The 11,962-nt window shown below is 45.3% G+C and overlaps 1 protein-coding gene and 1 pseudogene across 3 annotated transcripts; both read left to right on the top strand.

Moving 5' to 3' along the window:
- Positions 1–496: 496 nt before the first annotated feature.
- LOC109773353 (uncharacterized) lies at positions 497–3,862 on the top strand (annotated as a pseudogene).
- A 3,254-nt stretch (positions 3,863–7,116) lies between these two features.
- LOC109773355 (E2F transcription factor-like E2FE) lies at positions 7,117–10,682 on the top strand. Of its 3 annotated transcripts, none has more exons than XM_040392820.3 (10): positions 7,117–7,615; positions 7,708–7,828; positions 7,955–8,032; positions 8,129–8,194; positions 8,300–8,426; positions 8,523–8,590; positions 8,685–8,760; positions 8,862–8,923; positions 9,076–9,460; positions 9,560–10,306. In XM_040392820.3, exons 1-10 carry the CDS (start codon positions 7,428–7,430, stop codon positions 9,571–9,573), a joined length of 1,185 nt encoding a protein of 394 aa, XP_040248754.1. In that variant the 5' UTR covers positions 7,117–7,427; the 3' UTR covers positions 9,574–10,306. The 3 variants fall into 3 exon arrangements, with proteins under 3 accessions (XP_040248754.1, XP_020187635.1, XP_020187636.1); XM_020332046.4 differs by lacking the exon at positions 9,560–10,306 and adding an exon at positions 10,313–10,682 and having other exon boundaries at positions 7,123–7,615; XM_020332047.4 differs by lacking the exon at positions 9,560–10,306 and adding an exon at positions 10,313–10,682 and having other exon boundaries at positions 7,124–7,615; positions 8,688–8,760.
- The last annotated feature ends 1,280 nt before the right edge of the window (positions 10,683–11,962 follow it).

Here is an 11,962-nt window from a genome sequence, read left to right on the forward strand (position 1 = left end):
TTAACCTACCGGTGAATGAGTTACATATAATTTTAGTTAGGTCGATTCGTCGAGTAATCTCTATACAACACCCGAGCGAGCATTTATCGACTCTCGATATCCTGAACATCACTAAGATCACACAAAAATGCAAAGGATCCACGGAAATCCACCCCTCTCATATGGCCATTGTTTGAATATAGAGTATATATATATACTTCCTCCGTCCGAAAAAATTAGGTGCTAGATACATCCATTTAGGGGAAGTTTTCTTAGACGGAATATATCGTTTGAACTGAAATATAGAGTATATAGGTATAAAGTGCATGTTTAGGTTTTAGCACAGTCTCTATTTATAGGCAAGATTGACCAATAACTAAGGTAAAGTTGACACTTGAATAATAAAGCTACGGTAACCAGTGGGGTGATCTTGGCCGTCGAGCGACGAGGAGTTGAGGAGCGAGCTTGCCGTTGATTGACTGATGAATGAACTGTCACTGTCTTACTGAATTGAACACTTGCATCCTTCTCCACCTCCACATAGCCGATGTCCCGCCTCCGCCACTCCACCTCCACCGCGCCGATGTTTCACCTCCGCCTCCTCCGCTGCCGCTTCTCCTCCATCCCCATCTCTCCGCCCTCGCGCTCATGGTCTCCCGTCACCGCCTTTGCCGCGGCCACAGAGCGCGTCAGCGCTGGGACGCTCAGCCCGGAAGACGCACACCGCCTGTTCGACGAATTGCTACGGCAGGCCACTCCGGTCCCCGCGCGCTCCCTGAACGGCTTACTTACGGCCCTCTCCCGTGCGCCGGACACCGGCGCCTGCAGAGACGGCCCCGCCCTCGCCCTCGCCCTCTTCAACCGCACCCGCCGAGAAGAGGCCGGCTCCTGGGTGGTGCCGTCCACAATCTTCACCTACGGCATCCTCATGAACTGCTGCTGCCGCACGCGTCGTCCGGAACTTGGGCTTGCCTTCTTTGGGCGCGTCCTCAGGATGGGCCTGAGGACAAACGTGGTCGTCGCCACCACGGTCCTCCAGTGCCTGTGCGGCGCCAAACGGACAGATGAGGCTGTGGACATCCTGCTACATCGGATGTCCGAGCTCGGGTGCGTGCCTGACGACTTCTCATACAACATTGTTCTGAAGAGCTTATGCGATGATAGCAGGAGCCAGCGGGCACTCGACCTGCTCCGGATGTGGGAGAATGAACGAGGTGTCTGCTCCCCCAACGTATATACGTATAACACGGTCATCCACGGCTTCTTTAAGGAAGGTGAAGTAAGCAAGGCATGTAACCTATTCCATGAAATGGCGCAGAAAGGGGTTCCGCCCAATGTGGTGACATATAGCTTGACTATTGATGCGCTGTGCAAGGCCAGAGCTATGGACAAAGCACAGTTGTTCCTCCGGCAGATGATTCATAAAGGTGTTCGACCGAACAATGTGACATATAATGTCATGATCCATGGATATTGCACTCTGGGACAGTGGAAGGAAGCGGGTAAAATGTTCAGAGAAATGACAAGACAGGGTCTCATACCAGATATTGTTACTTGGACCTCGTTCATGGCCTCTCTCTGTAAGCATGGAAGAACCAAAGAAGCTGCCGAATTCTTTGATTCCATGACTGCCAAGGGCCACAAGCCTGATTTGGTCATGTATCATGTTCTGCTCCATGGGTATGCAACCGAAGGATGCTTTGCTGATATGATTAATCTCTTTAATTCAATGGCAACCAAAGGTATTGTACCCGATCGTCAGGTTTTCAACATTTTAATTGATGCACATGCTAAACATGGAATGATGGATGAAGCTATGCACATATTTACTGGAATGCAGGGACAAGGAGTGTGTCCAGATGTATGGACCTATTCAACTCTAATATCTGCACTTTGCAGAATGGGTAGGCTGGCTGATGCCATGGATAACTTCAGTCAGATGATTGGTAAGGGAGTACAACCGAACACAGTTGTTTATCACTCCCTAATTCAGGGTTTCTCTACACATGGTGATTTGAGGAAAGCAAAGGAGTTGGTTTATGAAATGACGAACAAAGGTATTCCTTGTCCAAACATTGCATTCTTCAGTTCTATAATGGACAGTCTATGCAAAGAAGGAAGGGTTATGGATGCACATGATATCTTCCACTTGGTTACAGACATAGGTCTGAAACCTAACATCATTACGTTTAATACGCTGATTGATGGACATTGCTTAGTCGGTGAGATGGAGAAAGCATTTGGAGTACTTGATTCCATGGTATCAGCTGGCATTGAGGCTGATGTTTTTACATATAATACACTTGCTTATGGCTATTGTAGATGTGGAAGGATTGATGATGGGTTGATTCTATTCAGAGAAATGTTGCAAAACAAACCTAAACCCACAACAATCACATATAACATCATACTGGATGGGTTATTTCGTGCTGGGAGAACATTTGCTGCAAAGAAAATGTTCCTTGAGATGATTGAAACGGGAATAACAGTGAGCATTTCCACATACAGTATAATACTTGGAGGACTTTGTAGGAATAATTGCTCTGACGAAGCGATCACCCTATTTCAGAAATTAGGAGCAATGAATGTGAAGTTTGATATTAAAATACTCACTACCATGATCAATGCCATGTTCAAGGTTTGGAGAAGAGAAGAAGCTAACGGTTTGTTTGCTGCAATATCAGCCAGTGGGATGGTACCTAATGCTGATAGGAAATCTTCTAAAAGAAGGATCAGTGGAAGAAGCTGAAAATATGTTCTCATTAATGGAGAAGAGTGGTTGTGCTCCAGACTCTCGCCTTATAAATAATATCATCAGAATATTATTGGAAAACGGTGACATCGTCAAGGCTGGAAATTATATGTCTAAAGTTGATGGCAAGAGCATCTCACTTGAAGCTTCAACTACTTCGTTGTTGATGTGTCTCTTTTTAAGTAAAGGGAAATATCGGGAACAAATCAGTTTGCTCCCTGTAAATTACCAATTTTTCAATGGAGTCAGTTGATGCACTGGACTAGGCAGATAAACATTGGCAATTTGGCATGGTTTGGAGCTCCCTCTCAATGATGTCGACATGAGTTCTCTTCCATGCGCTCACAAGATCGAGCTGTGTGTTGGTGCCACCCCAGCGTTTTGGCCTGATGCATGCCGCTGCTGGGCATGCATCCTATGGACATCGCCTCTAATCTGCATGCCATTTCCGTGCTCAAGGTTCGCATCCTCTCTTCCTCTTAAGAATATGCCAGGGGTGCTAGTACCCCAGGGCCTTTTCTTTTTTATTCTCCTGTTGCTGTTTTGAGGTCTTCATGTTTATAGTTAGATGCATGTGTCATTATAGACCAGAAAACTGTATGAGTTCCTGAACTAGATACCGTCATATATCACCCTAAAGGACTTACTGAACCCCCAATTTAAAATTGAGTTCCTGAACAAGATACCAATATTAAACATTTTTCATACATTTTCTTGGTGCATTTATTTATGTTATGACTATGACGTATGATCTTAATCTGGAAATATCTCTTGCAGGCATGCCTTGATGTTGTTTTTCCTTATGTTCACTAGAGGGAGCAATGTGGCCAGCGAATTTCACATTTTCTTCTCTGTTGATAGCAGAACTCAAGTTGCAGTTGATATAAAGACCTTCAATTCATTCCATATAAATTTGTCGCATATCTTGTTCCTTTTTATTAATTATATTTATTTGGAATTCGATCAAGTACCGTAGAATGTCGCCCATATTTTGGACAGATATCAGTTGACTTTTCAAATTTTGCATTTGTGTCATCCAAGCACTCTTATTTTATCTTCCTTGGGCAAAGTTCTTGTTACATTATGCACTTGTGTCATCCCAGCACTCGCATTTTATCTTCCTTGGGAAAAGTTCTTGCTGAATTATGCACTTGTGTCATCCAAGCAGTCTAAAATGATTTACTATTTGCAGGTTCTTTAGACATAGTGAGTTGCAGTATGTAGTAAGTTATTTTTTTGTCCACTAATTAATCTTAAACCTTCCCTTATGGCAGGCAACCCATTGTCTATGTGGCAATGGATACATAAAGAAGTACCCAACTGGTCTTTTCCTGAAAAATGCAAACTGTTTGAGGTTGGAGCTGGCACTGTAGTGAGATAAGAAGAATGATAATTAGCTCTTCAAAGAGGACTGAAACTATTCTTTTGGCAGTCAGGTGTTGGTTGCATATTTCTAACTAGAGGAGGTGAGTACCGAGTAGGATCTAAAACGTTACCAAAATGTCTCTGGGTTTCATTGTTTGACGATATCCTATCCAAGCCTTCCGGTTCTTTTGTATATGTCCAACACACTTGCAAATAAACATCAGCACGTAATCGCATTTGATTCACTATTAGGTTTTTGTGTAAAAAAAAATTAGTGCTCCTCCCATATTTTTTGCAAGCAGCGTAGATCCCTGACATAGTAACATCTTTGTGCAACGTATATAAGCATCGGACATACTGGTTTTTACAACCTTTTGGATTCAGCACAGGCTATAATACCCCTTACCACCTTTACGGGACAGGAATGTGATTTGCAGTTTCTTGTTTCTATATGAAAATTCAGCTCTAATGCAACACAAAATTGGGAAGTTAATGTCAGGGGAACCTAATAACCTTTGTGAATAGGTAGCGTTGCCTTTTTCTACATTGATTTTTTTTCTTCAGATGGGGCTATAATGCACTGAGAGCGAGTCCTTCCTTGAACTTGAGCTTCTCTTCTTCCTGCTGGTGGATATTAGTCTCGATGGCTTTGCCCATTTCTACTGGCGATGGCCTCGACTACACCTTGTTGGCCCTCTGCAGCACTAGGTTTCTCTTCACAGCCAGCAGGCACCTCTGCATGGAATCCCAATGGGACAACGACATCATTCATGTATGGCGGAATAGAGGCTTCCTCCTGTATTCATGTCTAAGAAGAGGGCCTACTAACTCATGGTATCTCCTCCTATCCCTGATCATGGGCTTTTTCTGTTGACCAAATATGAATTTAGCTTAGCAGTCGGAAAGAAATATCGTCCAGCATATTTTCAAATAAAATCTAACAAAGCATTCTTTATAGGGGGAATATATTGGGCCCACATGTGGCCATCGGTGGAGTTGAGATGTACTATGTCTTCTCTTCTCCCAAACCAGGCCGAGCTTTGTGAGCCCAAAGCCTGGGAGTTTATGGTTTTATTTCTCATCAAGGATGTTGGGGGACTTGAAACCTCGGTAGATGACCGGCTAGTTCATTTTCTCATGGCGGTGTTCGATCCCCCTAGCAGTTATGTGGGCTATCTTCATCCTGATATGCAACTGAGTGGTACTCCCTCCGTTCGGAATTACTTGTCGCAGAAATGGATGTATCTAGACGTATTTTAGTTCTAGATACATCTATTTTCGCGACAAGTAATTCCGAACGGAGGGAGTATTTGATTAGAATTGTTATCTACAATGACGCCAGTTCAACTTATAATTTCTTGTACTCGTATCGTAAATGATACACCAGTAGCCTTTGATCCTCTGTGCAGTATCCTGCTAAGCTCACCAAGTTTGGATGGCACAAGAGGCTGATCATCAAGATCTTGACTGGGAACTCTGTAGCCTTATACTTCCTCCGTTCCAAATTACTCGTCGTGGTTTTAGTTCAAATTTAAACTAAAACCACGACGAGTAATTTGGAACGGAGGGAGTATCAGTTAAGGTCTAGTTGCTTCACAGCTACAAGCCGTGAATCAAAAATTATAATTGAAGCAGTGAGCAATTTGTTGCAAGCCAGCAAGACTATCTGAAGAAAAAAGACTGTATCTGAAGAATGTTTATCATCAAGGCGCTATTGTATATACCCGGCCATTTTCACGGTGGCCCTTGTTGACCCTGTCCAGCTACCATCTCCTAGAACCAGAAGGCAGTCGAAGGCGGAAGTTCTTGGTGGCTGTCCCTAGCTCACGGAGTTTGAATGCCTTTGCACTTTTGGCCATGGCAGAAGTTTCTGTGGGTTCGTGTTTTGGAGACAAGGATGATGGCTCATTCGAACACTTCGTGAGGTGAGTTTCCGCATTTGTTAAGTGAAGTTCCCATTTTGTGCGTACTTTACTGCAAATGCCCATCTGCAAATGGCTGGCAGATTGTGTGTTCTGGCATTGCTGCCAATCAACCTTGCTCATGCTAGCAGTTTAAACAAATGCCTATCACACGGATTTCCTCTTTGTTCGTGGCAGTGTCAGGAGCAGACTCCACGATTCTACCAACTGATTCCTCGAGGTCGAGGGGCGCTCCAAAATGCATCACAACCATTCATAGGCTTGAAGCATTCGTCTTGGGTGCCATCTTCTTTTCTTCTTAGGCTTGAAGCATGAAAAGCACTTTGCATTGTTCTCTCAAAAAAAAAAGCACTTTGCATTTCAACGCTGTATATAAATCCTCCAACCCCTTACCCCTCTACCGTGAAGATGAAGCCTCGCGCTTCCTCGGCCACGGCCACGAACTGGATTTTGTTCATGTATTATGCCTGTCGTCTAATCTTGCACCGCACATCAATAGGTTTTCTTGTTTAGTCGGAACTTCAGATCATGTGTTAGCGGGGGCGGCCGTATCAGGGATTTTTGTTTGCAGTAGATGTTCTGAACTTCTATCAGCCGGTCTCTTCCATCTACAAAATGACAATGCGCGCGCGCGTGTGTGTGTGTGATGTTTTTCGTGCTTTTTTGTTTTTGTTTTGAAGTTACATTGTCGCGCTTTCTGAAGAGTCGAAAGTAAGCCATGGCACACGTCAAAAAGAAAGAAAGCAAGCCGTGGCAGAGTGCAGGCAGAGAGGCAGTAGTCAGGCTCGTCGTCCGGAACACGATTCCACCGCGGCGGTGCGGTGCGGTGCCATCACATGATTCCGCGGCACGCACCGGGGCCGCCGGGAGGGAAAGGCGCGTCCAGCCAGCGCGCCGATCACGCGCCCTCCCGTCGCACGTGTCGTGACGTGAGCTGCCGAATCACGGCCAGCCAAAGCGCACCGCGAAAAAAGCCGAGACCCAGATCGGACGGCCACGGGACGAGGAGAGAACCCCACCCCCACCCCCACCCCCAGGCGCGCGACGGCCGCTTAAATTTCAAACCGGGGCGCGTGCCGTCGGCCGGACCCGACGCGAGCCAGCCAGCCAGCCGCCCTCTCTACCCAACCCACCCCACGAGCCGCACCGCACAGCGAGCGCATCGGAAAGAGAAAATTTCAAAAGCGGGGGGAGGCCGCCACCGCCGCGCCAATTCGTTCGAGCACACGCCGGATTCCCTTTCAACGGCCGGCGCCCCCCACCCCGCGCCCGCCCGCCCGCCCGCAGATCTATCCGTCTATATTAACGCCGCGACAATTCTCTCCTCCGATCCGATACCGCCCACCACGCCACGCCACGCGACACAGATCCTGCCTCTGCCCGCACGCGGATCGGCGGCGGCGACGACGATGTCCGCGGCGCCCCACTCTTCGACAGCCGTGGAGACGCCGACGGCGACGGCGGTGGCGCCGGCGCCCCTCCCGCGGCTTCCGAACCCGCTGCCGCTGCCGCTGTTCGCCGAGCGCGGCGGGGGCGCGAGGCTACGCCACCACGCCTACAGCCGCAAGCAGAAGTCGCTCGGCCTGCTCTGCTCCAAGTGAGTGCCATCCATCTGTCCTTCGCGTCCTATTATCCGCCGGAGATCTGCGTCTTTCTTACCCAATTCTCTGGCGCGTGCCTTTGCTGCAGCTTCGTGGCCCTGTACGACCGGGACGGCGTGGAGTCCATCGGGCTGGACGACGCATCCAGGCGCCTCGGCGTCGAGAGGCGCCGGATCTACGACATCGTCAACGTGCTCGAGAGCGTCGGGGTCAGCTCTTCCTTTCGCTTCCTCCTCTTCTTTTGCCTGTTACCGGATAGACTTCTTCGTAGTATATCCTCAATTCTTCAGTCACGGGGTCCTGAGTTCTGCTTTGAATCAATCCCCTGCGAGTAGATCCTTGCGAGGAAGGCCAAGAACCGCTACTCCTGGATAGGCTTCGGAGGGGTCCCGATGGCGCTGCGAGAGCTCAAGGTTTGCATCTGCATTTCCATGCGATCGTTCCACCAACAACTGTCAGTGTAATCCATCTCAATTCTGGTCTTTTGCCTGCCTGTATTTGCTCATCAGGAGAGGGCATTGAGAGAGAAGTCTGGCCTGGCTCCTCTGCCAGTGGAGGAGCTATCTGCTGCCAATGTATGATTTGTTGTCTGCATCTTTCCTTTGCATTTATCCATGTGGTACCGGTGAACAATGTAGTTCCTGACTATGTTGTTCCTTGTTCCATTTGATGTTGTAAAGATGTCCGATGACGAGGACGATGATAAGCTGGGTGATCCGGAGGCCGAAACAGAGGGTGACAAGCTGAGCCAGACTGTTGACAATCCTTCTGACATGCCTGATGCACCTCCCTGCCGGCTTAGATCTGGTATGGCTGCATTATCTGCTCTAATGCTGGCCTGCCGTATGGTTTTAGTCTCATTTTGTCGTGCCAGGCTTAGAATTTTGGTTGCCACGTTTTCAGATCATAGGAAGGAGAAGTCTCTTGGGTTGCTCACTCAAAATTTTGTGAAGCTGTTCCTCACCATGGAGGTGGGAAATTCTGCATTTCCTTGTTTCTGTTTTGAAGATGAAGATTTATGGTTTGTGGAACTGTTGTTGATTGGTATGAAATCTGTACATCCAGCAGGTTAGCACGATCTCACTTGATGAAGCTGCAAAGTTCCTCCTTGGGGAAGGCCATGAGGAGTCCAATATGAGAAGTTAGTATCTGTACTATTTCCTCGGCGCAATTCTTAAGCTGTATTAGTATGAATACCAATCAAAACAAAAGCTAATAGTATGTCTTATGTTTATGCTACAGCTAAAGTCCGGAGATTATATGACATTGCTAATGTGCTGTCTTCACTGAAGCTCATTGAAAAGGTATGTATGCTGTTACAAAATAAATAGCTGATAAGTCTGTCAGCTGCACTCAGTACATATACATGCAGCTCTCCTGCATGGTCTTAAAAATGTTATTTGTACCTAAATGATAATTGATGTTCCGGAATCTGTTCTTGAATCTTTTCACGCAGACACAAGTGGACACAAGGAAGCCTGCATTCCGGTGGTTGGGCATGGCGGGGAAACCAAAAGCAGAAAATGGTGTCACGGTTGTTGCATCCCCAGCAAGGAAGACTCTGTCAAACAAGAGAGTCTTTGGAACTGAACTCACTAACATTGGTATAAATAGAAGCCAGCTGGAACCAACAATCCAGAAGAAAGCGAAGCTGGCACAGGGCGGTGCTGATATCTTGAAGAGCTACAACGTGGCCGCGCAGAAGCAGCCCGGGCAGGTTAACAAGAGTGGTTTTGTTTATGGGCCTTTCCACCCTTCTTGTGCAAGAAAACAGGAGCCTGATGACTGTAATAATTGGGAGAGCCTTGCCGATTCATTTCGACCGCAGTACCAGAACCCAGGTTGGTATTTATCAGCACTTCTTTGGTCTGGTTTTGTTCCTTAGTAGAAAGTTGCTTACTTTTTTAGATGATGAGAAGTCAATCACTTTGTCACTGCAGATGTTAATTTCTGATAGGAAAATACTTGTCGTTGATTGTGCTGGAAATAGGAATTACAGTATGACTAGCAATCTAGCTGAAGTTACAGCATGAGGCCTACTGCATTTGCCCTGACACGCCTTTGGTTGCTGTGCTTCTTATTTGCCATGCATACTTGAGGAGCAGAAATATGCCATATAAAGTGAATCATGTTATTCGTAATCAACCTTCCAAATGAAACTATCATGCTGTATTTGTAGTGTGTGATGCTTATTTGAAATATGTAAGAAATACTATTACAGTTGCTACACTCATACTAGATTTCACGGCTGCTCATAATTTGGTATCTGTAATATTTTAGTTGGTGTTAGTTAGTAGACTCGGTCTATGCAAGTGGTAGTTCCCTGAATAATTTCTAGCACAAAAGAAGTTGCACATAGCTCCATACATATATGAATATGCATATCTATGTGATTTTGGAAATCATGCTAGATTCATAGAAATAGCATGGGAGCTGCTCTCTGACTCTCTGGAAGCAAGTTCAATGTTTTTTCGACTATAGTATTTACTGGCCAATTCTATTATTTTCCATCAATTGCAGCGCTCTGACCTCTTTGAGAATTTCTCAAGGGAAAAAGCTTGTAGTTGACATTTTCATGTGGTTCTGTTGCTTGAACTTCCAGGCATTGGATCAGTATGAGACATTGAATCTTCTCCGTTATAATGTAAAAAAACTGACAGTTTTTGTCCCATCTTTTTTTTTTCTGAATGCAGCACTTGGTGACCTTTTTGCTCATTACGTGGATGCGTGGAAGTCGTGGTACTCTGAATTTTCGCAGGGTAGCGGCATCATGCAGCAACACTTGGGCAGTTCTGTTAATAATAAACGATTTTTGTAGGCAAACTACAAACCCAAGCACAGTAGTCCTGCATGCTTGGGATTTGACCTGTACAATTTGTCAAAATAGAAGAAGAGGGGAGACAGATAGACGGCTTGGCCTAGGGTTCATTGTATTTACTCAATGCAGGAAATCTTTAGGCTTTTCTAGTCCAAAAAGAGTGGGAACATTTTCTCACTGTCAATGTGTAACTTGTCTACTCTTCATTCTTGCACCTACAAGTGTGCCTACCTCTGCATTCTAAAGCTTCTGTTTTGCACATCTCTTTCGGCGACAATCAACCGACATGGAAACACTATTGTTCAACCAGAGTTGTATCCTTTTTATGATACAACCTGGATGATCTCATTTTAGCTGTACAATTCATATGAAAGCAAGGCAAAACACACGTCAAGTTAAGCAGTCGAAGACTCGAGGTCGGTCCTTCCAGGCTGGTATTTTTCCAATTCAAGGGGACTATTACAGTAGGAATCATAATATTTACAGGGTGCTAGGAAGTTTGCATATGACTTAGACTACCCATAGTGGGAGTAACATAGGTAGTAACATCACACATATCTAGGTTAAATAAATGATGTGGCATGCAATAAATGAAGAAAGAAATGCAAGTGGTAACATAGCTAGTTACTACTAGTATGAATAACATCACACATATCAAGGCAAGATGTGTCTATAGCCTAAGAAATGAAGTGTTGCATGTTACCACACATATATTACTCCTCACTATAGAGGTACTCCCTCCTTTCCGGTTTATAAGGCTCAATTCAAAAATCTCGCCAACCAAGGTAGATGGTGAGTGGTGGAAAACTTTTTGTAGTTTGCAAAATCACCCAATTAATGCTCTTGTTTTGCTCAAAAAAGTATGTTTACCAATGCATTAATTGCATGCATGCATGCATAAATTACATGCATTGGTCAATTTTCTCTTAATACTTGCATGCAATGATTTAACGCATCTTGGAATCTGAACATGTGATGGGAAACAACCAAATTGAGCCTTATAAAATGGAAAAACTAAAATTTTGAGATAAGCCCTATAATCCGGAAAGGAAGGAGTAGTAACATAGACTAGTAACATGAGCATGTTACTAGTCTATGTTACTACCCATTGTGGCTAGTCTTACTAAAAACCTTCGCCTGTTTTCGCCTTTAGAAAAAAAACTGCACGTTTCTTTTTGGACACCAAAGAAGGCTGCATTTGTTTTCACCTGTTTTTTTTGGTAAATAAAGAAGTTTTGTTGTGAGAAGTTGGAACTTGGAAGTTGTCTTTTGGTTGGTCTAGATTACGGAACGGTGTATGAAAGGGATGGTTGATTGAGCCAAGTGGCCCCTGGCCATTGCCAGGGCTGTTTCACTTGTTTATGATGAAAGAGGATTGGTTGGCTTAGCTTTGTCTTCCTAATAACTAACATCAAATATTCCCAACGTCATGACAGCGGCACTACATTTAATAACCAGCTCTTTTGGTTGAATGCACAATAAAACAATTCTGCTGGCTGCTGGGCAGGGCATATTTTCCGAATTC

This window comes from Aegilops tauschii, chromosome 6 (genome assembly GCF_002575655.3).
Source record: "Aegilops tauschii subsp. strangulata cultivar AL8/78 chromosome 6, Aet v6.0, whole genome shotgun sequence".
Taxonomy (NCBI): domain Eukaryota; kingdom Viridiplantae; phylum Streptophyta; class Magnoliopsida; order Poales; family Poaceae; genus Aegilops; species Aegilops tauschii.